The sequence below is a fragment of the Populus nigra genome, chromosome 1 (assembly GCF_951802175.1).
Source record: "Populus nigra chromosome 1, ddPopNigr1.1, whole genome shotgun sequence".
NCBI lineage: Eukaryota > Viridiplantae > Streptophyta > Magnoliopsida > Malpighiales > Salicaceae > Populus > Populus nigra.
Window position 1 is genome coordinate 25,559,936 of NC_084852.1, and position 25,688 is coordinate 25,585,623.

The 25,688-nt window shown below is 32.7% G+C and overlaps 1 protein-coding gene and 1 long non-coding RNA gene across 10 annotated transcripts; both read left to right on the forward strand.

Moving 5' to 3' along the window:
- The first annotated feature begins 10,603 nt into the window (after positions 1 to 10,603).
- Positions 10,604 to 17,306, forward strand: LOC133674222 (citrate synthase, mitochondrial). 9 transcript variants are annotated; one of them, XM_062095252.1, is made up of 20 exons: positions 10,604 to 10,739; positions 11,689 to 11,756; positions 11,834 to 11,926; positions 12,097 to 12,138; positions 12,317 to 12,382; positions 12,516 to 12,581; positions 12,999 to 13,112; positions 13,188 to 13,251; positions 13,455 to 13,537; positions 13,838 to 13,887; positions 13,967 to 14,044; positions 14,422 to 14,550; positions 14,674 to 14,716; positions 14,866 to 14,952; positions 15,861 to 15,962; positions 16,135 to 16,242; positions 16,360 to 16,410; positions 16,601 to 16,674; positions 16,786 to 16,837; positions 16,917 to 17,306. In XM_062095252.1, the coding sequence occupies exons 2-20, from the start codon at positions 11,706 to 11,708 to the stop codon at positions 17,013 to 17,015; spliced, it is 1,452 nt and encodes a 483-aa protein (XP_061951236.1). In that variant the 5' UTR covers positions 10,604 to 10,739; positions 11,689 to 11,705; the 3' UTR covers positions 17,016 to 17,306. The 9 variants fall into 9 exon arrangements, with proteins under 9 accessions (XP_061951236.1, XP_061951266.1, XP_061951287.1 ...); XM_062095282.1 differs by having other exon boundaries at positions 11,849 to 11,926; XM_062095303.1 differs by having other exon boundaries at positions 11,852 to 11,926.
- Positions 17,307 to 21,755: 4,449 nt separating this feature from the next.
- LOC133669825 (uncharacterized) lies at positions 21,756 to 25,521 on the forward strand. The gene is made up of 2 exons (XR_009833979.1): positions 21,756 to 22,022; positions 25,006 to 25,521. It is a non-coding gene; the product is annotated as an uncharacterized LOC133669825 (long non-coding RNA).
- The last annotated feature ends 167 nt before the right edge of the window (positions 25,522 to 25,688 follow it).

Sequence of the window (25,688 nt, forward strand, 5' to 3'; positions counted from 1 at the left end):
ACTGTTCATAGCAGGAAATGAAGCATGGCGAGGAGTCGGTGGGGGCGGCGCTGTCCAACGAACATTATCACAGGCCACTTAAACAATAACACGCGTAAATTATTGTAAAAAACATTTCTGAAAAAGGTGATTTTGTCGTCTTCTTGGGTGACCACGAAGAGGGCCTTTTTGTCACGTGCAATCCCATAGAACACGCGTTTGCCTCCTCCTTCGGTGCTCAATTCTCAAAGCTGCCACCATGACATCAGCTTCCCATCGGCTTTCTTTTCATAGCCCTCAATAAATTATAAGAGATTTTTTTTTTTTCATGACCAAAAGAGGAGAGATTTGTCTTCTTAAACGACAAAATCTTTCTTTATTTATCTTTTGGAAAGGCATGACTTGCACTGTCGGTATATGTTATAAAATTTAAAAAGTTTAGATAAAACTATTTTTTTATGTCACGCTTTTTAATTATAACTAGTTATATTACCTGCGCGATGCCGCCGGTCATTTTTTTTCATAAAAAATATAAAAAAAACTAAAATTTAAAAGTTTTGGGTTTTTCTGCAAAGCTACACTCAAAAGTCTTGCGTTTGGTTACAACGCCTGACCTAAAAGTAATATTAATAATAACACTAAACTTGCATGATCCAAGTTTAAGTGAGCCTGACTGCAACACCGGACCCAAGAATATTGGATGTGGGTCTGGCTATAAGGTCGTTTTATAAAAATATAATAATTAAATAGATTAATTAAAAAAACAAAGAAAAAACCAACATGAAGAAAAAAACTAATGAAGAAAAACAAAAAAAATCTGAATTAATTGGGTTAACCCGTAAAACTTGAGATTCGCGTCATGAAAGTATGACAACTAAATAGAAAAAAAATTAACGGGTTTACCCAGATTTAACTAGGTTAACCTATCAAACCAAGTTAACCCGTCAAGCTTAGGATACGTGTCATGAAAGTCTGATAATTAAATAGAAAGAAATTTAACATCAACAAACTAAATTAAAAGAAAAAAAATTAATTAAAAATGAAAAAATCCGGGTTAACTCGTCAAACCAGGTTAACCCATCAAACCCGGGATCCGTATCATGAAAATCTGATAACTAAATAAAAAAAATTAATATTAACAAACTAAATCAAACAAAAAAAATTCATAAAAAAAATAAAAATAAGAAGGAAAAAAAATAAAGACAGTTCTATAATATAATATAATATAATATAATAATTATAATATAATATAACAATTATAATAATATAATATATTAATAAGTGAAAGGATAGTAATAATAATTATAATATAATATAATAATTATAATAATATAATATATTAATAAGTGAAAGGCGTGGGGAAGCTATAGTGCTTTCCCCACGCCTTTTAGAGTATTACTTAACTAGTTACATGATGAGTTAATTTTTTTCATAAAAAATATCAAAAAAAAATTTAAAAGTGTTAGGTCTTTCTGCAAAGTTATATTCAAGAATTTTGGGTTTAGCTGCAACACCTGATCCAAGAGTAATATTTATAATATTAATAATAACATTAAACTTACATGACCTAAGTTTTAGTGGGTATAACTGCAATACCAGACCTAATAGCCTTGGATGTGGGTCTGGCTGCAAGGTCGTGTCATAAAAGTGTGATAATTAAATAGATTAATTAAAAAGAAAAAACAAAGAAAAGAACCAACAGAAAGAAAAAAACTAATGAAGAAAAAGAAAAAAATCTGAATTAACGGGGTTAACCCTTCAAAGCAGGTTAACTCGTCAAACCTTAGATTCATGTCGTGAAAGTTTGATAACTAAATAGAAAAAAAAAAATTAGCGGGTTAACCTCGAATTAACTAGGCTAACCCGTCAAACCCGGGATCCATGTCATGAAAGTTTGATAACTAAATAGAAAAAAATTAAACATTAACAAACTAAATTAAAAAAAATTAATTAAAAAACAAAAAAAAATAAAAGGCATCAACCTTTTCACTGTGGACTGCACAATGCAGTCCACAATCAAAGGCAAAAAAATGGCAAAAAAGCAAAAAGAAAAACTAAAAGCATTAGCCGATAACTAAATAAAAAAAATTAATATTAATGAACTAATTTAAATAAAAAAGACAAAAAACCTATAAGAAGAAAAAAAACTAGTGAAGAAAAAGAAAAAAAATCTAAATTAACCGGGTTAACCCTTCAAATCTGAGATCCGTGTCATGAAAGTCTAATAACTAAATAGAAAAAATAATTAATATCAACAAAGTAAATAAAAAATAATTAAAAAAAAAGAAGGCATCAGCCTTTTCATCGTGAACTGCATTGTGCAGTCCACAATGAAAGGCATAAAAAGAAAAAAAAACTAAGTTATCAGCTTTTCACTGTAGACTGCATACAATATTAAAATATAAAATTGGAAGAAAAAAACTAATGAAAAAAAAGAAAAAAAATCTGAATCAACTGGGTTAACCCGCAAAATCAGGTTAACCCGTCAAACCTAGGATTCATGTCATGAAAGTGTGATAACTAAATAGAAAAGGATTTAATATTAATGAAATAAATTAAAAAAATAATTAAAAAGGAAAAAGCAAAGAGAAAAAAACCTACAAGAAGAAAAAAACTAATGACAAAAAGGAAAAAAAAATATGAATCAATTGGATTAACCCGTCAAATCTGGGATCTATGTCATAAAAGTATGATAATTAAATAAAAAAATTAATATTAAGAAAGTACATTAAAAAAATTAATTAAAAAAAAAAGAAAAAAGCAAAAAAAAAAACTAAAGGCATACACCACAGGTTAATTTTTTTTCTTGCATGAAAAATATAGAAAAGACTAAGATCTAAGAGTATTAAGTCTTTCTGTAAAAATATACTAAAAAACCTTGGGTCTAGCTAGAGGTGAGCAGAAAACCCAAAAAACCGATTAAATCGAGAAAATCAAAAAACCTGTGAAGCCTCTGGAAATTTATAATTTAAATATGTAGATGTATAAACCCTCATGTAAATGTAAGACTGAAAATGGTAATATTTCAATGAGTGATGGAAACCAAGATTAGAAGTGTAAACAGGGTATATGTCAATAACTTGGGATCTACCAGTATAGGGGAGACTCTGCCGAAATTTTGGTAGAAATTTTAATGGAACCTGTATATCATTAAAAAAAAATTTACCTTAAAATTTCTAATATATCACGAAAAAAAATGTACAAAAATCAGGGTGGTTACAAAACCAAACTAAAAAAAAAAACTTAACCGATTAGAAAACCCAAAAGAATTTTCTCTTCTCTCCCTAGCAATAAATTCAGCAGCCCCTCACCCCTCATTTTCTCTCTTTGCCTCCCTGCATCTTAATTATTTCTCCATCAAATTCTCCTCTCCCTAGCATATCTATTTTTCTAAAAACACTAATTTGAGCTCTTATTTGGATCCAACTCGCTCACTATGAACACATCTGTTTTTCTTGCCATCTTGATTAATCTCTAATTTCTATTTTCCTTGATATTTTGTGGGTTTTAGCCTTTTTTCATTATGTTCTAATTTGCGACTTTGGTTGTAAACTGGATCAAGTTCTTTGAAGAACAAAAACAAGATTTGATTCTCAGTTTTACCGGTTTTTAAACAACAAAAACCGAACCAAAACCATTAGATTTGAACTGGTTTCGGTTCGGTTTTAAATTTTAAAAAAGAATAATTTCGGTTTGGTTAATTTTTTCAAGTGAAAACCAAACCGAAAATGATCACCCCTAGGTCTAGCTGTAACGCTTGACCCAAGAGTAATATTTATAATATTAATAATAATATTAAACTTACATTACTCAAGTTTAAGTGAGTCTGGCTGCAACACCAGACTCAAGAGCTTTGGATGTGGGTCTGGTTGCAAGGTCGTGTAATAAAAGTGTGATAATTAAATAGATTAATTAAAAAAATAAAGAAAAAAAAACTAATGAAAAAAAAAGAAAAAAATCTGAATTAACTTTGTTAATCCTATAAATTAGGTTAATCTATCAAACCTGAGATTTGTATCATAATCCATCCATGATTAATGCCTAACACAACAGACACATCAATGAAAAAAAGGAAGAAGAAGCTCTGCTAATCCACCATCCCTCTCTCAAGGAGGGGAAAAGAAACAAAGCAAGACACTTCTAATTAATATTCCTTGTTTCTCTGGCAACCTTTGAAGGATGACAGGCATTGATGCTGAGGAAATGAACGCAAGCAGGGGGTCTTGTGGCTAGCAGCCTTGTTGAGTGTAGAAGTGTAAGCAAACGCAAGGTTTATTAATTAAAAAATTAATTTGAAACAATAAAAAAAATAAAAAAAATTTCATTTTTATTAAATATAAAAACAAATATACTCTTAAAAATTGTAGTACTATTTTTGTCAAGAAAATTAATGGGTCTTAGAATTATTTATTCACAAAAATATTTTATATTTAGAATTTATTTGATATTATGGTTGGGGCTGTATTTTGTCTTAACCATAATTTATAGCTACTTGGTTAAAAATTTGATGTGTGATTTAGAGGTGGGTCCTACTAAACAATAAGGTTATACCACAGGTTTTACTAAAGTAAAAATTACTGCTTTTCATTATTTAGCCTAGCGTTCCACGAGACAAACCCTCTTAACCTGTTTCTGAAATAAAATCATGACTTTATTAACCTTTTGTTCTTGTTTCTGTGTTTTGACTCTTTTATGCCTCCATGCTGTCTTCTTCTTTTTATCCTCCCCTCCTCGAGCTCCTTGTAATACTGAACCAAAATACCTCTTTTCTGACCCGGTATGATCCGGGATAATTTCGGGTCAAATCCCAGTATTAGTTTCTTTATATATACATATACGTATACATATTTTTTTATTCTTGCTGTGTGTTTATTCTTGCTGTGTGTTTATTTTTCTAAGCTGGACTTTCGCATAATAAGAGAACAGACATCAATCAGCCCAGGTCAGCCCAAAATCCGGCCCGATCTATAAGGAGGAACCCAAGCATCGCTTGAGCCCCGACATTGTTGATCTTGGTTTCCGAAACTGAAGCGATTTTCTTTGAAAATCTTAAATGAGGAATGAGAAAGGCGCGTCACTTTCACTGATTCTTTTTTTAATACCAAGTGCTATATCAGCAGGGTTATGGAGGGTGATGTTTGAACTTGTAGTAATAGTTTTTTTTTAGAATATTTTTTTATTTAAAAATATATATTTGAGTTTGTGGAAATAATTTATTTTTAAAATATTTCTTATTTTAAAATATTTTAAAATAATATTTTTTTTATTTTTAAAAAATTTAATTTTGCTCGTTGAATTGAAATCATAAAAAAATAATTTAAAAAAATAAAAAAATATTATTTTTTAAAATATTTTTTAAATATAAAAATAAATAATTTTTATACCACGCCATTACATGATTTTTAAAAAATAAATAATTTTTGAAAACATTTTCTTTCAGTGGAAACTTGGTAAACATAGGAGCGCCAAGAGAGCCCAAGCAAATTTTTTTATACGGAGCAATTGACTTTTTCGTAATGATTTAATAACTTTATATTTTATAGAAAAGAAAGGATAAACAATGACCGCCGAAAGAAAGAAAAGAAAATAAAGAGAATATGTGCGGATTTAATAACCCAGATCGGCCCGGCGGGTCGACCCGGTATCCAGACCAGTTCGGGCAACACAAAAGACCAGCACAAGAAAAAAACCGGCCAGACCCACCTGACCCGGGTGACCCAGTCTGACCCGGCCTAACCCAGGTGAGACCCAGAATATATATATTAACTCACCTGTCTCGGGGAATTTGGGAAAGCAAAAGAAAAGCTAAAGTTTTTGCCCTAATTTTTTTATTTGCAGTTCGAACAATCAAGTTATCTTCTTCTGCTGGTAGTTCTGCTTGATTTCTCTGTTTTTTTTTGTCTTTGAATTTTCTAGCCCCTTACTGGATCTTGTTATGATCTTGTAGAACTTTGCACCAGTGGTCTGAAAGAGAAGCTAGATTTCACTATTATAAGTTAGGTACTTTCTCTTTCTGCTTCACAATGTTTTATTTTAGGTTTAATGTTGTTGGCAATAATTTACCATTTCTGCTTCTGCAAGTTTAATGTTCTATAATTTTATTACCGAGTTGGTTCTTTTGCAATATTGCAGCTGCTAAATTGAGAACCTACCTGCCATTTAGAATATCTGGAATTCACTCAAGTTGTCTTTTACTATGTGCTTCAAGTTTGATTAGTTATGGCCTTCGAAATCCAAGTGCTCTAGTGATTTGATATGAATACCACTCATTGAAATTTATTCAGGAGTCGGTGGTTTCTGGCTTTGTGTTAGTTTACTTTTCAACAGTTAACTCTTATGATCAGCCCCCTGACTGGTTCTTCATCTTGTTTCATGCATCATCATTAGGTTAGTGTAAATTGTTGTTTTTTTTTTCACACTGATTATAGAACACAGAACCAGATCAATATGAAAATATAGTCAGAATCAATTACAAGATTTGTTAGAACTTGGCAAAAAACACTTTTATATTTAGCTTATAGTGGTGTATGCAAGGTTGTTAAAATCGCGAGTTTGACATGGCACGGAAATTACTAAACAAACTCAGATCGTAAAAATAGATCGTAAAATCGTAAGGAATTTTAAAATACATAAAAAAAAATTCATGCTTCAAATAAAAATTCATAGCACCTTAAAATACATGATAGTTCAAGCACCTTAAAATACATGCTTCAAATAAAAATCCATACATAATTTAAATAACTTTTCATTAGCTAATAATTAACAAATTTAAAACAAATAATCTGCTGGTGTGTCATGTAAACTAAAACCAGTTTCATTGTTTTCATCTTCCTCATTATTCCTCAGACATTCATCAATATCATTAGCATCAAGAGGATTATTAGTGTCACTACTAGTACCAACACCAATATTATGAGCATTAGTGCTGCTACTAGTACCAACACCAATATCATCAATTTGAATCTCCAAATCATCTTCAGTACCATGACTCTCCATTTCAGCATCATTAGGAATTTCTTTTATTTCATCATCATCATTCTCATTTACACTATATTGAAGGGTCTTTCTTTTCTTTTCAGTTGCTTCTAGATTTTTCACCAAAACACCTAAAATCATTTGCTTAACATTTTCTGGTACTTGTTAACATGGCTCAACATCCTTACGAGTGCAAGCCAAATGCTGTTTAAAACGAAAAATACCTCCACTAATAATTTTTTGACAATACTTGCACTGAACTTTTCTAGAATTCTTATCAATATCTATCCCATGTTGCCATCCCACATCAAGCCTATTACCAGAAGATTTTTTTCTAGATGCCATAAGTTCAACAATTCAAGAATCAATTCAAATCAGCCCTGTAATCAATCCAAACATTTTATAACAGGTTACAAACTTGATTTTAGTACACACTCAGCAGCAGAAGCAATGCAGCAGCAGAATACTAATTGATTGAACAGAATATATAATGCAAGAACAGTATACCGAATTATGCATTTATAGCATCTTTCTTAGCAATTCACATGAATCACATTGAATAATGTAATACCAAGTAAACAATAAATAAATGAAAGCAATTATAGAGCATTAAAGAAAAGATCATATATTCAGAGAGAAGTATTGAATTGACTTAGAATTGATATATATAATCGAAATCAAACTTTAAAATATTTAATGCATAAAATCAAAGTTGAATAAGATCTCAACAATTGTTTTATAAGCTCGGTGATGTTTACGAATAATTTTATATTACAATCTATACTCTCTAACACGTGGAATGGCAACACCCATTTCTACTATAAATCCATTCATCACAAAATCATAATTCACAACTCAGCAGCAGCAGCAATGCAGCATTGAATCTAAAACAGAGTCACACACGCACGATTAAATTTGAATCTAAAATTCACAAGCAAACTCTCAACAATAGACATTAGACAGACTAACAGAGTCACAGAAACTTTGAATCAAAATATTAATCTTTAACAATTAACATCATTAAACTGTAAAGAAACGGACATGGTAAGAAACTAAGAAGCTTACCTCTATTTTGAGCAGTGAGCACCGAGGCTGAGTAGATGCAGATCAATATTGCAGTCAAGGTTGGAGCCTGCAAATTCAATCAAAGAAGTACCAGTGAATATTAACATCAAAGTAAGAAGCGACAGGGAAAAAGAGACGCAGGTAGTTATCGATAGAGAAGAGAGAACCGGTGAATTTTTGTAGGAAATGAAACAAGAAAAACAGAGTAACTTACCTGGTGAAGAATGGAGAGACGCCGTTGTTGTTGTGTGGACTCTAGTTCTCACGGTGGCTGCTGAAAAGGACGCCGTCGATGGTGGAAAAATAAAAAAGATGAGGGGCGAGGGTTGTTGTATAGGTGGACGGTGGTTGATTGTTAGCTGAGAGAAAGAGATTAAGAGACTGAGTGGCTGAGGATTTTGATTTTATGTTATGATTCTTTGATTTTTGAATGTGAACGGTGAATCTGAAGAGAAGAGAGAAGACTGATTGTTTCAGTGAAATATGAATTGCTTTTGATCTGGTAAAGCCAATAGGCAGTCGACACCTGACAGCTGAATTGCATCTTTATTTCCTATAGGCAAACTCGTTCAATCGGGTGTAAAATCACTATTTTACCCGATTCCGAGTTTTATAGACGATTTAGCACGTAAAGCCTACATTAACTCGTAAAAGCGGACAATTTTACGAGTTGAATCGCGATTTTAACAACCTTGGGTGTATGGATAACACTACATGGCAAAACATGGACGGCCCTATCTTTCCATATGTTTCTTTCTGTTTTTATTTACATAATTGCTTGCACTTGGAGCAAAATTATCTTCCTGTATGCAGTTTCGGTTTGATGAGATTACATGAGCAATATTTCTGCAAGTACCACTTCCAACACATACAACCTTTTTATTCAATAATGTTTGTTTGTGTCAATACTAGCTATTCATCATGTGATAGATTAATTGTTCTGGAACTGTTATCCTTAAATCCGGATTATTAGTTGAACATGATGAATGCATCCCTTCTTATGAAATATGTTGTTACGTTACTAAACATTTGTTTATTTGAAGATAAATGCACCTTCTAATCTATTGATGCTAATTAATTATACTAGTATATATGTTAATGTGATATTTTCTTGTTAATTATGCTAGCATATATATTAATGTGATATTTTATGTCTAAAGAACCATATTAATATGTATTTTTGTTTTTAATCTGGATTAACCCATAAAACCTGTAACCTAGTTATTTTACTAGGTCAATTATCAAGTTGGGTTAGATAAATATAAAAAAAACAATCACAGTTATACTCACAGTCAGGCTCTAAATTCTCCATCACATCACATGGGCATATGGGCATCAGCATTCATCCACCAGACAATATGTGCTCCAGGCGAGTTTGGCTTCAGTTATGCCAGAATAAGCATCTTACACCTGGCATCAAGAGCGATTCTCCTGTAAATATTGGTGCCACCTTTTTCAGCCAATGACGTACATTTCTTTTTTTCTTTTTTCTTTTTTAATCCAATCAAAGCGAGGGCAACAATCCCTGCCAACCAGTTCTGCGGAAACGTGCAGATTTTTGCTGATGTGATTGACTTCAACTTTTATTTATCCAAATATGACGTAAATAGCCTCCACCACCAACTAATGAAAAGTGCCTGGTCAAAATTCGATACCTCTTTGACATTTGAATATTTGGCACGCTCATGTCTGATTTGTCCAAAGGGCAAATGGCCAGACAATTATAATTATTATAAGAAACTCTATTCGGTGATTCTTTTTTCATCTTGATTATCGAACCTTTTTCTCATCAATTACTTTATTTATGGCCAAATTGAACAACAATTGTTTTCATTAATTGCATTATTTTATGGCCACATTGAACATTTATTTATTTATTTATTCTTGAACTAATTTTTAAGTTTTTTTTTTAAATTTGAGCGAACCTCACCTCTGAAAAGTACACTTTATAGATTTAGGTGAGCGAATAAACTCACGGCTATCCCAAACTTTTACAAAATATGCACGTACTGACTCAAACTCAAAATCTACTATATAGATTTCAAGCTTTTTACTATCACGTTACAAGAGTCTTTGAAGACTAATAACTTTTAAATTGTCTACAAGGCATTATCAAGTTTTTTAAAATCTTTAAGGCCATCGATATAGGGTGAAAAAATGAGTTTTCTTTGTATAAAACATCACTTTCTCGAGACCTCTGCTCACTGGAAATTAGACGCAGCCGGTGTCTAGTTACACTATTTTTTCTCATTAATAATCAAATAATCTTGTAATTAGGTCTTTGATAATTTTTCTTGCTTGATATTTTTTTTAAATTTGATATTCTATTGATTTTTAATTTAATTGGGTAACGTTATTGTAATTTCAAATAAACATCTAAATATTTAGTTAATTTTTTATTTTAAGAGATTTTATTTTTATTATTATATAATAAAATAAAAAATTATAAGAAGTTTGATTAGTTAATTTTAATTTGTTAGGAATGAGGTTTTTTAATTTGTTTTGATTGAATAAACGATTTTTAATTTATTTAATTAAAAATATGTATCAGTATATATATATATATATATATATATATAAAAGGGAAAATAGAATGGTCTTGTTTGTGTCCGGTCTATAAATAACACAAGACCCCTGCCTCTCTCAACCAAACCCCTTTCTTTCTCCCCACATTATTTTAATTAGCAAAGCGACGAAGCCTCAAATTTCCAAGAACTCAGGTAAGAAAATCTGAACTTGGTCTTTGTTGCTCTGTTTTCTCACTCAAAATGCCTTTTTGTGTGTGTGATTCAGATGCTTGTTTTTTCAATTTCTCGTGTTTATTCTTAGCTGTTAGAGTTGGAATTTGAAGAGGGTTTCTTTTACCATTACTGAATCTTCTGGTTCATACCCTGTTATGAATTATGTTACTGGGTTTTTGTGTGCTAAAGTCCAATTCTTTGTTCATATTTGTGACATGGGTTGTTGATTTTTCCTTTGTTTTTAGCTAATTCTGAAAATAGCTGTTTGTGTCTGTTCTCACTTCCTTTTTAGCGTTGATTCTTTCCATCCAATGAAATGAGGTCACTGGTCAGTTTATTATTTCTCGTGCCTTTTCTTATATATTTATATTTAGAGTAATTTAGACTAAATTCTTTGATCGAATCATTTTAAAAACACACATCTAACGCTAGTTTTGTATCATTTTTTAAAATTAAATATAAAAAAATTAAAAACAAATAAAAACTCATTAGTCAATAGATGAATCTCTCGTGTCAATGAAATATAACAAATTTCAGTATTTCGCAACGTTTGGAAAACAAAAAAAAACTAAAATTAGGGTTTGACTTGTAGGTTGGTCAACAAAATAAAATAGGGAAAAAATATCGGTATTATTAACTCATGGTAATTGGAATGGAATATTCAATCAAGTGAAGGTTTAATTTTCAATAAGACTAAACAACGGCGAAGGCATTTCATAAATCTAAAATTGATCGTCTACGATTAACGTTCTCTCCATCCTTCATTTCAGTATTTTTTTTTCCCCTTTATTTCTCTGCACTTCCGTTTCAATTATTGGGTATTACTTTGATCACCTGCATGATTTGATCGTTCGATTGAGTTGTCTTTTATCAATTCTTCATTTAGTCAAAACCTAAACCTTTTTTGATTCATTGACTGACTGTGTAGGTGATTGATTGCTCGGCATGGTTTTCTTTCGAAGCGTTCCTCTTCTTTCCAGGCTTCGTTCTCATGCTGTAACTTCTGCTGTTCTCTCTCTTTACAAGCCTCCATTTTTTTATTTTTGGATAGAAGGATGATTTGATTTGATTAGATTGGATTAATGCAGCAGCATCAGGTTCAGAAACAGTCAAACCTCAGCAATTCTTTCAGATGGATTCAAACGCAGACCATCTCTTCTGATCTTGTACTCATCTTTTCTTCTCTCTCCTCCATATCTTAAAAATCATCGGGATGGTGTTTAGGGTTTTGATGTTTTTGACGCGGACCAATGTGGTTTCTGTTGCAATTTGTTATTTGATTTGCTTTGTTTTCTTTTATAGTGATTCTTACTCTCCCTCTCTCTTGAATTTTTAGGACCTTCATTCTCAGCTGAAGGAATTGATCCCAGAACAACAGGTATGTATTTCCTCGTTTAAAAAGCAATGATAATTTCTCTTATGTCTTAACTTTTTGGTGCTTGCACCTTACACTCAATTAACTTTGTCGCAACAAGTTTTTGTACAAAATCTGATAAAGCTAGTTCTTGCAGATTGCTACAAGTATTCATAGTTTCTTATTTTTCATTTCGTTGCAGGAGCGCCTGAAGAAGCTTAAGTCAGAGTATGGAAAAGTTCAATTGGGAAATATTACTGTTGACATGGTAATTATAGTTCTGAGTTTTGCTGTTTGTTTTTAGATCAATAAGTCACAATTCTGTTTAATTTCTATTAATATAACAGTTGTTATTTGTTGTGTAACTTCTGATTGAATTATTTGTTCGCTGAATTGGTAAGGTGCTTGGGGGGATGAGAGGAATGACTGGATTACTGTGGGAGACTTCATTACTTGATCCAGATGAGGTATGGATAAATATTAATTAATCAATCATCATAAACTATTCTATTTTTCTTATTTTAAACAATTTGATTACAGCGGGTGCTGAATTGATTTAGGATGAGAGAAAAATCATCAAAACAAGAAAATTGATGTAGGATAGAAACAAAAAAAAATCACAAATAAGAGAGACAATCTTGATCTTAAAGGACTAAATCAAGAGCACGCCCAATCTTGTAAACAATCCAAGTCTTTATTTCCAATTGAAAACTAAATGTCTCCTTAGGGTACTCATTTACTGACACCCAATAAAATAAGTCATAATAGAAATAGGAAACTAGAATAATAAAATTAAGCCCAATTTTTTTTTCCCAAAATAAGTAGACTTAAAAAATCTACTATAGGCCCGCATCACATTTCAGTTATTGTGCATTGTTTCTCAGGGAATTCGCTTTAGGGGCATGTCAATTCCTGAATGCCAAAAATTGTTGCCAGCTGCAAAGCCTGGTGGAGAACCTTTGCCAGAGGGTCTTCTTTGGCTTCTTTTAACGGGAAAGGTACACAACATCATAAGTCATCATAAATTTTTTCTCTCGCCATCATTTAGCATTTCTTCTCTTCTTTTGTTTTAGGTACCAACCAAAGAGCAAGTCGGTGCCTTATCAAAGGAATTGCGTGACCGTGCCTCTGTTCCAGGTCCATAGTTTTTTCTTTTTGAGAAACTGCACCGCTAATAAGTTTTTTAGCAGCTGGATGGCACAGTATATTTCTTGTGGCAGCTGGTCCTGTTTAATGCATCCCTCTCATTGATTTTCAACTGTTTATTGACCTGGAAGTATTAATTTTTTTGTTTGCATTCGTGATTAGCATGGCGAATGACCTCTTGTTCTTGGTTGCAGATTATGTCTTTAAGGCCATTGATGCCCTACCTGTCACTGCTCATCCAATGACTCAGTTTGCAACTGGTGTTATGGCCCTACAGGTAGAGAAATGCTCTGACACCGTTATATATATGTGGCCCACCTTCTGTCCTCTTTTATCATAGCTTAGATTGTATTTATCATCACAGTTCAGCTAATTCAAAATGACCATTGTTGTTTTTGATTTTCTAATACGACTTATTGAGAGCTTATCTGTGACATGCGTGACCAATTGAGGCTCTAAGAGATAAAATTGTGGAGTGGGGAAAGATTAACTGAATAATTTAACATGTTATCCGGAAGAAGACACATTAAATAGTGTTAGTTGACTTGTATTTTTGTATTTGTTGATGGTCTTTCAGGTTCAGAGTGAATTTCAAAAAGCCTATGAAAAAGGGATTCATAAATCAAAGTAAGGTTTTTAGAATTTTTCTCCTCATTTATTAGTGTTATATGTGTTATTCTGGTGTTATAACAATGTAAATTCATAGGTACTGGGAGCCAACGTATGAGGATTCTCTTAGTCTGATTGCACGTGTGCCAATAGTAGCTTCATATATTTATCGAAGGTCAGTGAGCATTTTATACAGCATTCAACCTTGCATATTGTGCCTGATAGCATCAGAAAAGGCTGGGGCATGGTGTTGAATGTAGTGTTTTGAAAACTTTCGCTACTCCTGTATTGTGGGGATAATTTTTTTTCTTGAGCAAGAACTCTCTGTGAATATTTTCATCCTTGAGCCACTTTTGCAAATCTATGAGCGTGCAAAATCTCTCTCTCTCTCTCTCTCTCTCTCTCTCTCACACACACACACACACACACACAAACACAAACACAAATTTCTGGTAGTTGGGTGTTTTATGCGGGACTTAATTCACTGTGCTTATAATATTACATTTCATGAAATTGATTTTGATTTCCTTGATCTTTTCGTGTTTCTTGAAGGATTTACAAAGATGGGAAAGTTATTCCTATGAATGACTCTTTGGATTATGGTGGAAATTTTTCACACATGTTGGGATTTGATAGTCCTGAAATGCAAGAGCTTATGAGGCTTTATGTTACAATCCATAGGTTTGTATATCTTGTTCTTTTCTTGGATTGAAGAAAATTCTAGTGACTTTCATGTGATGCATGTGGTAAACAGAGAAGCATTTTATCATGCTAATTTTTCTTTCTTTTCTTAATGTGATGCAGCGACCATGAAGGTGGGAATGTCAGTGCTCATGCTGGTCACCTGGTAAGTTACTCAAGTTATGCACTTTCAGGACTTCACCTACTCACCCCCCTTTTTTTAGGTGGGAAGGGAGGGGTATTGTGTATGGCTTCTTATCCAGTTAAATGCTAATGCATATGGTTTTCCTTGAATGAATGTTGTGCTGTGTTCAGGTTGCTAGTGCACTTTCAGATCCTTATCTTTCATTTGCAGCTGCATTGAATGGTTTAGCTGGGCCACTCCATGGCTTGGCAAATCAGGTATGGCAGCTTAAGTCCTATCTTCTGATCCAGCTTACTCTCTATTCTCTCTCTCACCTAATTCTTCGTTGATGTCCTTTCTTCGTCTGTTCTGGGGCTTTGGAGTAGGATCGACATTTTAGTTTGTGCTGAAGAAGATATATTAAGAACAAGGACCAAAAGTCTTAGGTTGTCCCTTTCTGCGGGCGCTATCATATTACCCTAAAGATTTCTAATTTGTTGACACTTGACAATGAGCTTGATTTCTAAATATGCAACTTAAAAGTTATGGATCTCTTAGATTATAAGGTACCCAACTTGCGTTGTATTTTTGAACTAAAGACAAGCAAAAATCTGGACTCAAGAATGCTCTCTAGAAGTTCTGATTGTTTTGGTATTGGCTATAGACACTCAAACTCTGTCACATATCCTTAGTAACTGCAAAAGCAAAGATGCCCGATCACAGTCACATATCTATGCAAATGGGTGGGAAACCATGTCTGGCAATAAGAGTTTCTCATTTATAGGCAATACTTCACTGAAAACCATTGGATGGAGCAATTCATATATAAAAATAGAAAGGAAAAAAAACTTTTTGCAAATTGTGAGTACAAAGTCCATGAGTGATATTGAGACTAAATCACTTGTTAATATATAAATGAGGAGATCTTATAAAACTTAACCAATATATCAGGCATTTGTTGCTCTTGTTTGCCCCTCTTTTCTTTGTACCATAAATAGATTGATAAACCAAAATGTTTCTCTTGCTATCTGTGTAGGGTTTTTCACATTTATTTCTAACATCAAGATCACCAACTGTGTAATCTATTACAAAAAGCAAGTTCCTTTGAATGCTGGCATCACTTTCTTTCTGCCGTAGATGATTGCTATTGCTTCTCTTCTTGCTCATCAGAATTTTGTGGTTGCAGGAAGTTCTCCTTTGGATCAAATCCGTGGTAGAAGAGTGTGGAGAGAATATAACCACAGAACAACTTAAAGACTATGTTTGGAAAACTTTAAATAGCGGAAAGGTAGTTTATGTCAGTTTATGTCATTTTGAAATAAGAACAGTTGGCTGACGCTTTTCAAAATCTATAAATATCTTAGTTCCTCTCACATTGTTACTTCACAATAGTCCTACTTCTGCTTTAGTTGTGTTTAATTCACACATTTCTCTTCATTCACAACTCCCTTATTTTGCAGGTTGTTCCTGGATTTGGTCATGGAGTTCTACGCAAGACTGATCCAAGATATACATGTCAAAGGGAGTTTGCATTGAAGCATTTACCTGAAGATCCATTGTTCCAGCTGGTTGTCACTTTATCCTGATCATGTTACATTAACAAGGCCATGCCTTTTTAATACACATGGTTTTTTTAATCCCGTGGACAATTCTTTCACTAGCTAACCTAGTTTTGACCTTAACAGGTCTCTAAGCTATATGAAGTTGTACCTCCAGTTCTTACCCAGCTGGGCAAGGCAAGTTGTTTATCCTTTTGATCTAGGCTGAAAACATAAATAACATGGAATAATGCTCTTGTCTTTTAGGTAGCAAGAATACCGTCTGTATTTTTGTCCATGGATCCAATTGCTCGCAAAATCTGATGGTCCTGCAATCCTATCTGGGAGTGGCTTCTTATTCTAATATGGATTTTATTTCTGCTTTTAGGTTAAAAACCCATGGCCTAATGTTGATGCTCACAGTGGGGTGTTGCTGAACTACTACGGTTTAACTGAAGCTAGGTATTGCATTTATGTTTCTTTGAATAACATATTACCACATTGACTTTTCAATAGCAACCACATAACTTATGAGGAAAGATGATAACGCTCCTTTAAATTGCTTTTTGATAGGTACTATACTGTACTTTTCGGTGTATCAAGGAGTATTGGTATTTGCTCTCAGGTTTGTTCTACAGTCATTATCATTTTCTGTGATCCTGTTTGGTGCCTTAGATTTTACTGATACACTTTTGTTCATTCAGCTGATATGGGATCGAGCTCTTGGATTGCCGCTGGAGAGGCCAAAGAGTGTTACAATGGAATTGCTTGAGAAGCACTGCAAGAAAGCTCCTGACAACTGAAGAAGAATGCCATCCTGTTTTCCTCAGTAATAATTTATCAGAAACACGAGTTTCGTGTTGGATAGAGGACTGGTGTAAAATTAATGAGTTCCATTGTAGTCAAATTTCCAGGTGTTTCAAAGTCAGGTGTTGAGTTTCTTCCGCAAAATTTTCAGTTACAACTAGGTGACAACCTCAAATTTCATTTTGATCGATACCAACTTTTTATTGTGAAGCTTGTTGAGAGTAAAGTTATGAACATGAATCAAAGCTTCATGGAGCCCATTGAATAAAATAGTGCTGTGTTGCTCATTTCCTTTTGACTCACATGACACTCCTTTTCGTCCTAGTTTTCCCTGTCCGCTCACCTGGCCTTCTGGCTGGATTTGTTGTTAGCCTAATCCTATCTATTTTCGATTTTAAATCAGCCCCCGCAGAGCTAAGCCTCTTTCTTCAACACCTTTTTTGGATTTTTGGACGTGATAAAATCTGACATTCTCATTTCTCTTGATATGATCGTTGGTCATTTATGTCTATGATCGTGTTGAAGCAAAGTATTTGGTATTATGGTAGTTATTGTGGTTATGGTTTAAAAAAAGTTGTTTTATAAAAAATATTTTTAGTTGAGGTTAGTTTGAAAAAATAGGTGTTTGGTTAAAACTGTGGTTGAAATTGAGGTTGAAGAAAAAGTAATTTAATGTGTTTGGTTAAGAATGCTTTTGAAATTGAGGTTATAAAATAATTTTTTTAAAAATATACTAATATTGATGGTTTTAAATTTAAATATTGTAAAATTAATTACTCTTATTACATCATGAAAAAAATAATACTTTATATAAAATATTTTTTATTATTCTTTTAAACTATTTATAATTCCATTACGTTCAAAATTCATCCGATAAGAACTATAATTTTCATAACTTTTTGAGCGTGTAATAAAATTAGATAAAATATTATCAGATATAAAATTGATATTACTGTGCGCGTGAATTTAATTCACTCTATACTAATTTTTTGAGAAAAAAATATTGTTCACATTGCGAATGAATTTAATTCTCTAAACTAGTTTTTTTTAAAAAAAAAATTAATACAATTAACACACTTAAAAAAAAAAAACCCGTGAACAGTGCAAGTGAATTGCACTGTTCATGTGAACAGTGCAATTCACTCGTGAACAGTCCAAAGTCCATTCCACAAAACTTGTCTGCCCCACCTCGGGATGATGGCTTAGAACACCTAAAATTAATGCAAACACAATGCATTAGCATCCCATTATAAGTGTTTTGTCCCACCCGAAACAATAAATAGAGGAGAATGAGGATTTGCCAGGTGAACAAATTAAATTAATAAAAAATATACAGGTGATGCTGATGAGATATCACGCGACAGTACAAGAGATAATTTACTGTGGATGGATTGTAATAGTAAAATTATATATATATTTTTTGTCCTTCCCCAAATCAAGTCAGAAGATTAAGTTCATGGGTTAAATAATATTTTCCATGTGATTCATTTGTTGTTCTTATTTTTAATGAGAATACAAACGTATTTTTATCTTTTTTTTCTTAAAAGTAAAAACCTTCTCTGCTTTTAAAAGAAAACACTCACATATTTCGTTCTCAGAGGAGGCTTTTTGAGTTTTCATGTTTTTTGCATATGTTAATTACTACCTTACACTTTATGTCATAATTAATTAATCCTTGCTGCAGGGGCATTTGTGTGTTTTCATTATTCTTAGCATAGTGAAATCACAAAATCAACCTTTATCTTGGAACTTATTTAGGCTTGATTCAATGATAAATTCATGTTTTCACGTTGGCTTTTTTAGTTATAAGTAGGTTAATTGAGGGGAAGATTGGTCATTTAAAGTAATTAAAAAATAAAAATAAAAAAAAGTTGTCAGACGCATAGGAGAGGCCGCCGCATTTCGGTGGCGTGTGCGCCTTCATTCGATGACCAAAATATTTCTTCAATTGAGTCATTAGGTTTCTCACAACATTGTGTTTTTTTTTTTTTAATGAACGGATTGTCATTATAAACACTTTTTTTTCTTTTCTCTCTTCCCCTCGATATTCGCACATGACATTTAAAATTTCAAAACAATCCTCTTAGTTGGGTATATTTGTGTATCGGTTCTATTTCTTCTTTTAAATTTTTTTATGATTGATTTTTTTTAATTTTATCATTTAATAATTAATTTTTTTAAATTGAGAATTGTGTTTTTTTCGAATATGATACTTCCAATCATATGATCCGGGTCATGAGTTTTGTAAATTGGCATGGGTTCTCATGTTTTCTTTTAGACTTTTTCTTTTCTTTTTCGGCATCATTACTCGATGTTGGTTTTAAAAAGAATAGGCTTCATGGTATTCTTCTTTATCTTTTTATAGATTTATCCAGATCTTATGAGCTGGCCCGTTGGTTTGACGAGTTAACCTAGGTGGTTCGCGCTCTTTTTTTTTTTGCCTTTTAATAACTATTTTTTTCTTTTGGATCATTTTGTGTTATTGATTTTTTTTCATTTCATCTTTCAATATTTAATTTATTGAGAATTGATCTTTGTGGTTTTCTCATATCTAGTGTTTTCGATTAAATGGCCTAAGACACGGGTTTTATAAGCTAACAAGGGTTGGTATCGTTTTTTTTGTTTTTTACTTATTTTTGTCCCATATCATAATTTGACATTGGGTTTTTAAAAATTAGATTTCATGATTTTTTTTATTTTTGTTTCACTATAGTGTTATCTCGATCTCATAACTTGACCCGAGGTGGGCTCAAGCTTTTTTTGGCTTATAATTGCTATTTTTCTAATCTTTTCCATGTCATTATTTAACATTCAGCATTGTTTTTTTTTTAAAAAAAATAGGTTTCATTATTTTCTTCATTTTACTTTTTTTCAGATTATTTCGGTCTCATAACCTGATTTATAGGTTAGGCGGGTTGACCCGAGTAGTCTCTTGTTTTTTTTTAACTTATAATTGCTATATTTTTTTTTTTTTAATTTTTTTCAATTTAATCATTCAATATAATTTTTTTTACTTATTTTTCTTTTTGTTTTCATTGATCGAAAGTGTTATTTTTTTGCTTTAAGATGTGATTTTGTCGACTGAATATTATTATTCTTTAAGATGTGATTTTGTCGACTGAATATTATTATTATTATTATTATTATTATTATTATATTCAAACTGCAGCAAAACACAGGCTATGAACTCCAAGCAACAGAGGCAACAAAAGCCACGAGATCCAATCAGACCAAATTAATTGATATATAGCATCTCATGACGCCTTAATCAGCACATTCTCAGTCCTCAATCTCAGCATGATGATTTGTTAACGTCTAAGAGCATCACCTTCAAAACCATAATTTCTTTGCCCTGCCCTCTTAAGAACAACGGTTGTCCAGAACCTCAGTCAGCTTATCGGTTATGGTAAGCGCATCAGCACTCGATCCTCCGTTAATCTGCCAAGCAATTCAAAGTACATTCGCAACATACGCAGACCAAGCTAAATTTCATAATAACAATATATGCAGTTACGGCAAATTAATGTTCGTCCAGACCTTGGTTTTCAACTGAAAACAATAGTTATCGCAGCCAATGTAGTGACCGGAAACAAACCGGAGATCTAAATGAAGCTTATCAAGAACCTTGGACGCAGACAGCGAGCAATGATTAATGTTCTTCTTCTTTCGGTGAAGGACTTAATGATAACTTCATCAACTATATAATGTGAACATCGATCTATCTCTGTATCTTCAGTAAGCTTCTTAGAAAATGATATTGATCCATTATTAATATTATTGCACGAATGATTATACCGTGATCCAAGAACAGTAGGCTTTGTATTAACGTTGACAACCCCATATTTCTTCATTTTCGTTCTCCCCACCAGTTGTTTGAGTTCATCAACTGTTCGGACAAGTTGTTTGATGTAATAAACAGCGTCTCCGACCACAGCTGCTCTATCCTTCTGTATAGTAAAAAAATAAACGAGTCAAGTCTATTTCAAACAAGAATATTTAATGATATGGCATGGCAAGAACCTTTCTGGAACGATTTTCAATAAAATTGCTGTCTTCTTTGACCCTCCGTAGGAAAGGAGATGAGCAAAGTAGGGTCTTGTATCATATCGGAAGACAACGTCAATCCAAGTCGAGGATCAGGTACTTCTTCCATGGAGGGCTTAATTTGCTGTTAAGTATCTGTTCAAGCTAGGAAGAGGAAAATATTGAAAACAAAGATATAGAATTTAGTTAATCATTCAATTTATAAAAAAATCAAAAGAATAAATTAGAGAGTGATTAGGAGTTGCATGCATTCATATGCATGAGATTGTGGCAGCTGATTTACTAGTACTCCCCCATTGATCACACCTTCAGTTTAACGGGCATCCTAAGCTTCATTAATCAATTGTGTGTCAATTTTATTTTTATTTTTTTTTATCTTTGTGTATTTTAATTCAATCAATTATTATTTTTTATTTTTTTCTTAAATTCTTTAATTTATATCTCTTATGCTCTTAAAATTGTTTAATCAACCCAGTAAATAATATTTTTGTTAACTATATATGCTATTTAAATAGCATTATTAAATATTATTTTTATTTATTTATGAGAAGAGTTTTTGTATTTGTGTTATCTAGGAAGATCTATAAAAAATAAAAACTAGAGGAAATAAAAGTCTTTGAGTACATTATTTTTTAACCAATTTGGCTTAGTTTCACTAGAAATTTAGTTGTGGGTTTGCAAATATGAGGTAGTAAGATATAATCACACTTGAAATATAGGGACTAAAGAATAATTTATTCTACCTTCATCAAATCACTCGAATATTTTTTTTATGGCACTGAATAATTCCATTATCATATTTCCATCGGAAATAGTAAGAAGAGAAGAAAAATGGCTTCTTCCTTTTCTTCTCCCAAACTGATTCATGGGTTTCATGGTCCAAATAGTTGCAGTTGCATACCTCATTTTCACTCTATCAAACTTGGCAGCAACCGCTCTCAAACCCCTCTCAGTTTCAGGTGTTCATAATCTCCAAAAGTTTGCTTCTTTTTTTGTTTCGTTCTTTTATTAGTCATCATGCCTATCAATGCTTTTGCAGCTGTTTCTTTGTTTTATAGTATTTTATATTTCTTGGGTTTTCTTCTTTTGCTCATTAGATAAATAAGAGAGTGAGTTGTTTGGTGCTTCTGAAGTAGAAACCCACTTGTGGGCATGCATTATTTCTTGGATTTAGGCACTTGGTTTAAGCAGTGAAGAGTTATATTCTGTATATCAGTTTATATCCTGGTGGTTCAAAAAAAGAAAAGAAAAGAAGGAACATGATTTCATTTTCAGGGACGAAAGTTCAGATCTTTGAAATTTATATTGGTGTTTTCGAATGACAACATTGTCATTTTCTAAAGCTACACTGAATGTTTTGCAAGTGCTTATAAAGGAGTTGGGAATGGTGAGTGCTGGATTATAAAAAAGGAATGGTATTGAAAAGTACTAGTTCTTATTGATTGAGTTTGAAAGGTAGCATTGGAATCAATGTGATTTTGATGACTCATTTTGTTGAACAATTATTGAATGAACTGCGAATACACAATTCATTTCTGTAAGTGTGAGATCTGATCCTGGTACTTTTAGAGGTGCATTTAACCATTTGAAATTGATAGGAAATGTTAGCAATTTAGGACACATACATTGGCAGCATGAGTGGATCAGATCTTGGCTTCCTTATTCTTTTGCTTTTTTATATATATATATATATAATTGATTAATTATTGGTGTTCTTAAAATACAAATACATATTGCTAAATAAGCAAGTAATGCTCTGAACAATATCTTTTTCCCCATTACAATTTGAAATCTAATATTATTAGCAATTGGAAGAGAATTTCAGAAAGTTGGATGTGTTTACTACCATAGTTTGAATATTGAAAAAAATCATTCGAAAACCTGAAAGATTTGGTCATGTACTCTTGCAAGATGTCGATCAGGGCAAAGCATTAACAGAGCATAGTCGCAATGTCAGATCCAAATTGTCCTTTGACAGAGGTAGCTCAACTTTGTTTGATTCTCGATGATTAGAGCTTGAAGCTACGTCACAGTCCTTCTCTGGTGGTTTTTTATTCAGATCAAAAGCTTTTCCTTTCTTAATTTTAGGACATATGTTGGCACATTTCTTGCTGTCATTAGCATTAATCAGACTGATAAAATCTTTTGTCACGGGTTCCTTCAATTCTTCCCTCATTCGAATTTTGGTTGCAATCATTTGGGGTTGCTTACCTCGTGCACGCTGATACTAACAATAAGCAAAACATATTAAGAAGTAGCAAACTCTATTGAGGATTCTGAAAATGATTTAAATTTCATTTAGGCATAGTAATCACTTACCTTGAAAAGGGCGCTCTCATGTTGTTTCTTTTCCATTGAGAAAGAAGCAAATGTCTAGGATGAAAATGGAACAAGGTGCGTTTGGTGGCCTTGAGCGAGAGCTTATATAGAAAACTTATTTGAAGGTTTATGATTATTATTTTGACATCTCTAGAGATTACAAAATCTTGCATCTTTGGAAAGGTGATCCTAGAAAATCACTCATTCAACCCCGTGGATTGAATGTGTATTTATCACAAACTCTGGATTTAGTTTTATATTTTATTTGAAAATTGCATAATAGATTAATTAATGTTACTATAAACATACTTCTTTTAGGCATCTCGCCTGGTATTATTTGGAGCAACTGATAATTATCACAATATAATGCTGATTCTAAGATGCATGAGAAGAAAATTTTCAAGTAAATTTATTTGTTAACTGTTGTGGAATTACTATGCTTTGTGTCAATTCATGGATGATGTGCTTGTGAACATGAAATCCACATCATGGCTCTAAATGTCCTAATAAATTGTTACACCACCCTTCCTCTACACTTTTTCTCCTAAATACGTGTCGAATAATTAATATTTTTTTATGTATAATGTTTGCTATGGTCATGGATAACTTTCCATATGAGTTTCTCCACCTACTCTTTCCACGTTATTAGTTGTGCGGTGGCTAAATTGTGGGGCCAAATGGCCGCGTAAACTCTTGGATTGTATATCCTTGCTTGGTATGAGAATGATATTTGTCACCGTCTCCTCTGCATTGAGACCATGTATTAGGCTAACTCATTAGTTCTTGTTATCAAGTATGTGCTTAAGCTGATACCGATTAAATTTGGCACTGATTAAGTGCTGAGGTCTTCAATGGCCCTTATATCTCTGTGCTTGCTGGGTTATATGTTTTTGTTGAATATCGTAACAATACTAATGTGCTCTTTTGGCTTGCTCTTTACAACATTACAAATTTCTCAAGCTCCTCCGAAGTTCTATTTGATTATACTTTTTTGTTCCGTATGCTAATTATGCTTTGGGTTAACCAATAGAGTTGGTTTATAGTCACACAGTTTGGTTGCCAGAAGATACAGTAAAGAGAAGAAAAATGGAAGTGTTGATTGGATTGCGTCTATATCTCTGACCTTTTGGATGTTGTCTATGTGGATATATATATTTTAATGGCATGTTAACTCCTTTTAGAGAAGGCCTATTTGGTTGATCAAGGGGTATGAACTCATTTGTTAAAACGCCCAATGACATTTGATTATTTTAATATCTTCATGAAGACTTACTTTGATATGGTTTGGTATGTTGTTGAATGGATTATATCATTATCCCATATGTATGAAGTGATGAATTTGAAATTCATTTGGATTAGTGTTTAATTACAAAATGATGGAACCACATGGTAGCTGCATAAAGAAAGCAGCAGTGAGGCTAAAGATGTTGATTATAGCTTGAAAAGTTAGCAAACTGTCCGAATTGTATCCAAGACTTGATATCTTATGCTCGTAGCTTTTTCAAATGAGATATTTGTTTTACATGTTTGTGTACACATCTGTTGGTGAAGTACTTGTGTGCTGTTGCTCAAACCGATGCCTTTGCACTTTATATCAAGTATTTTAATTTCTTTTGGGTCCAGGTTCAGAAATGCCGCAAGATTGCAGTTAAGGACAAGGTTATATACTGTGTTTGCTTCAAACTCCAGCCCTTCTGATGGAGATTCCAGCGAAGAGAAATCCGGCAGGACAATATCCAGCGATGATGCCCAAGGTCCTCCATTCCTAACTATTTTGGCAGGATTCCTAGTTTTTTCCCTCTTATGTTGGGTTTTTGGGTCTATCATCATGTGGCTGTTTGGTCTAATTGTTAAGGTGCCGCTTTCCAAGTAGATCGAATATTGTACTGTTCATTTTCGGAGCAGAAGCTTGACCTCTACTCAACAAGGACACAAGAAACCACGTATGTCAGATGTTTGGACATGTAAATGGAAAACTAGGTTGCCCCAAAAAAGTTTGTACTTGTAACTGCAAGTCTGCAATCACTCCACCTGGATTCAAACAACTGCTCTAGTATTTTTTTTTTTAAGCAAACAATTAGTTGAAACTTGAAAAAAACCCCAATAACAGAATAATACAGTCGATGCATTTAGTGCCAAGTAGCTGTTAAGAACTAGCCTGAGACTTCTTTTTCCTCCTGTCAAGGCACTAGCTTGCAACCCCAGCTAAGTTGATGTACAGAGAACAATCAATGGGAAGCTTTAATTTATCTAGCATCTTATATAGGGGCCTCATGTTGAGGCACAATGGACTTGTAGGAGAACAA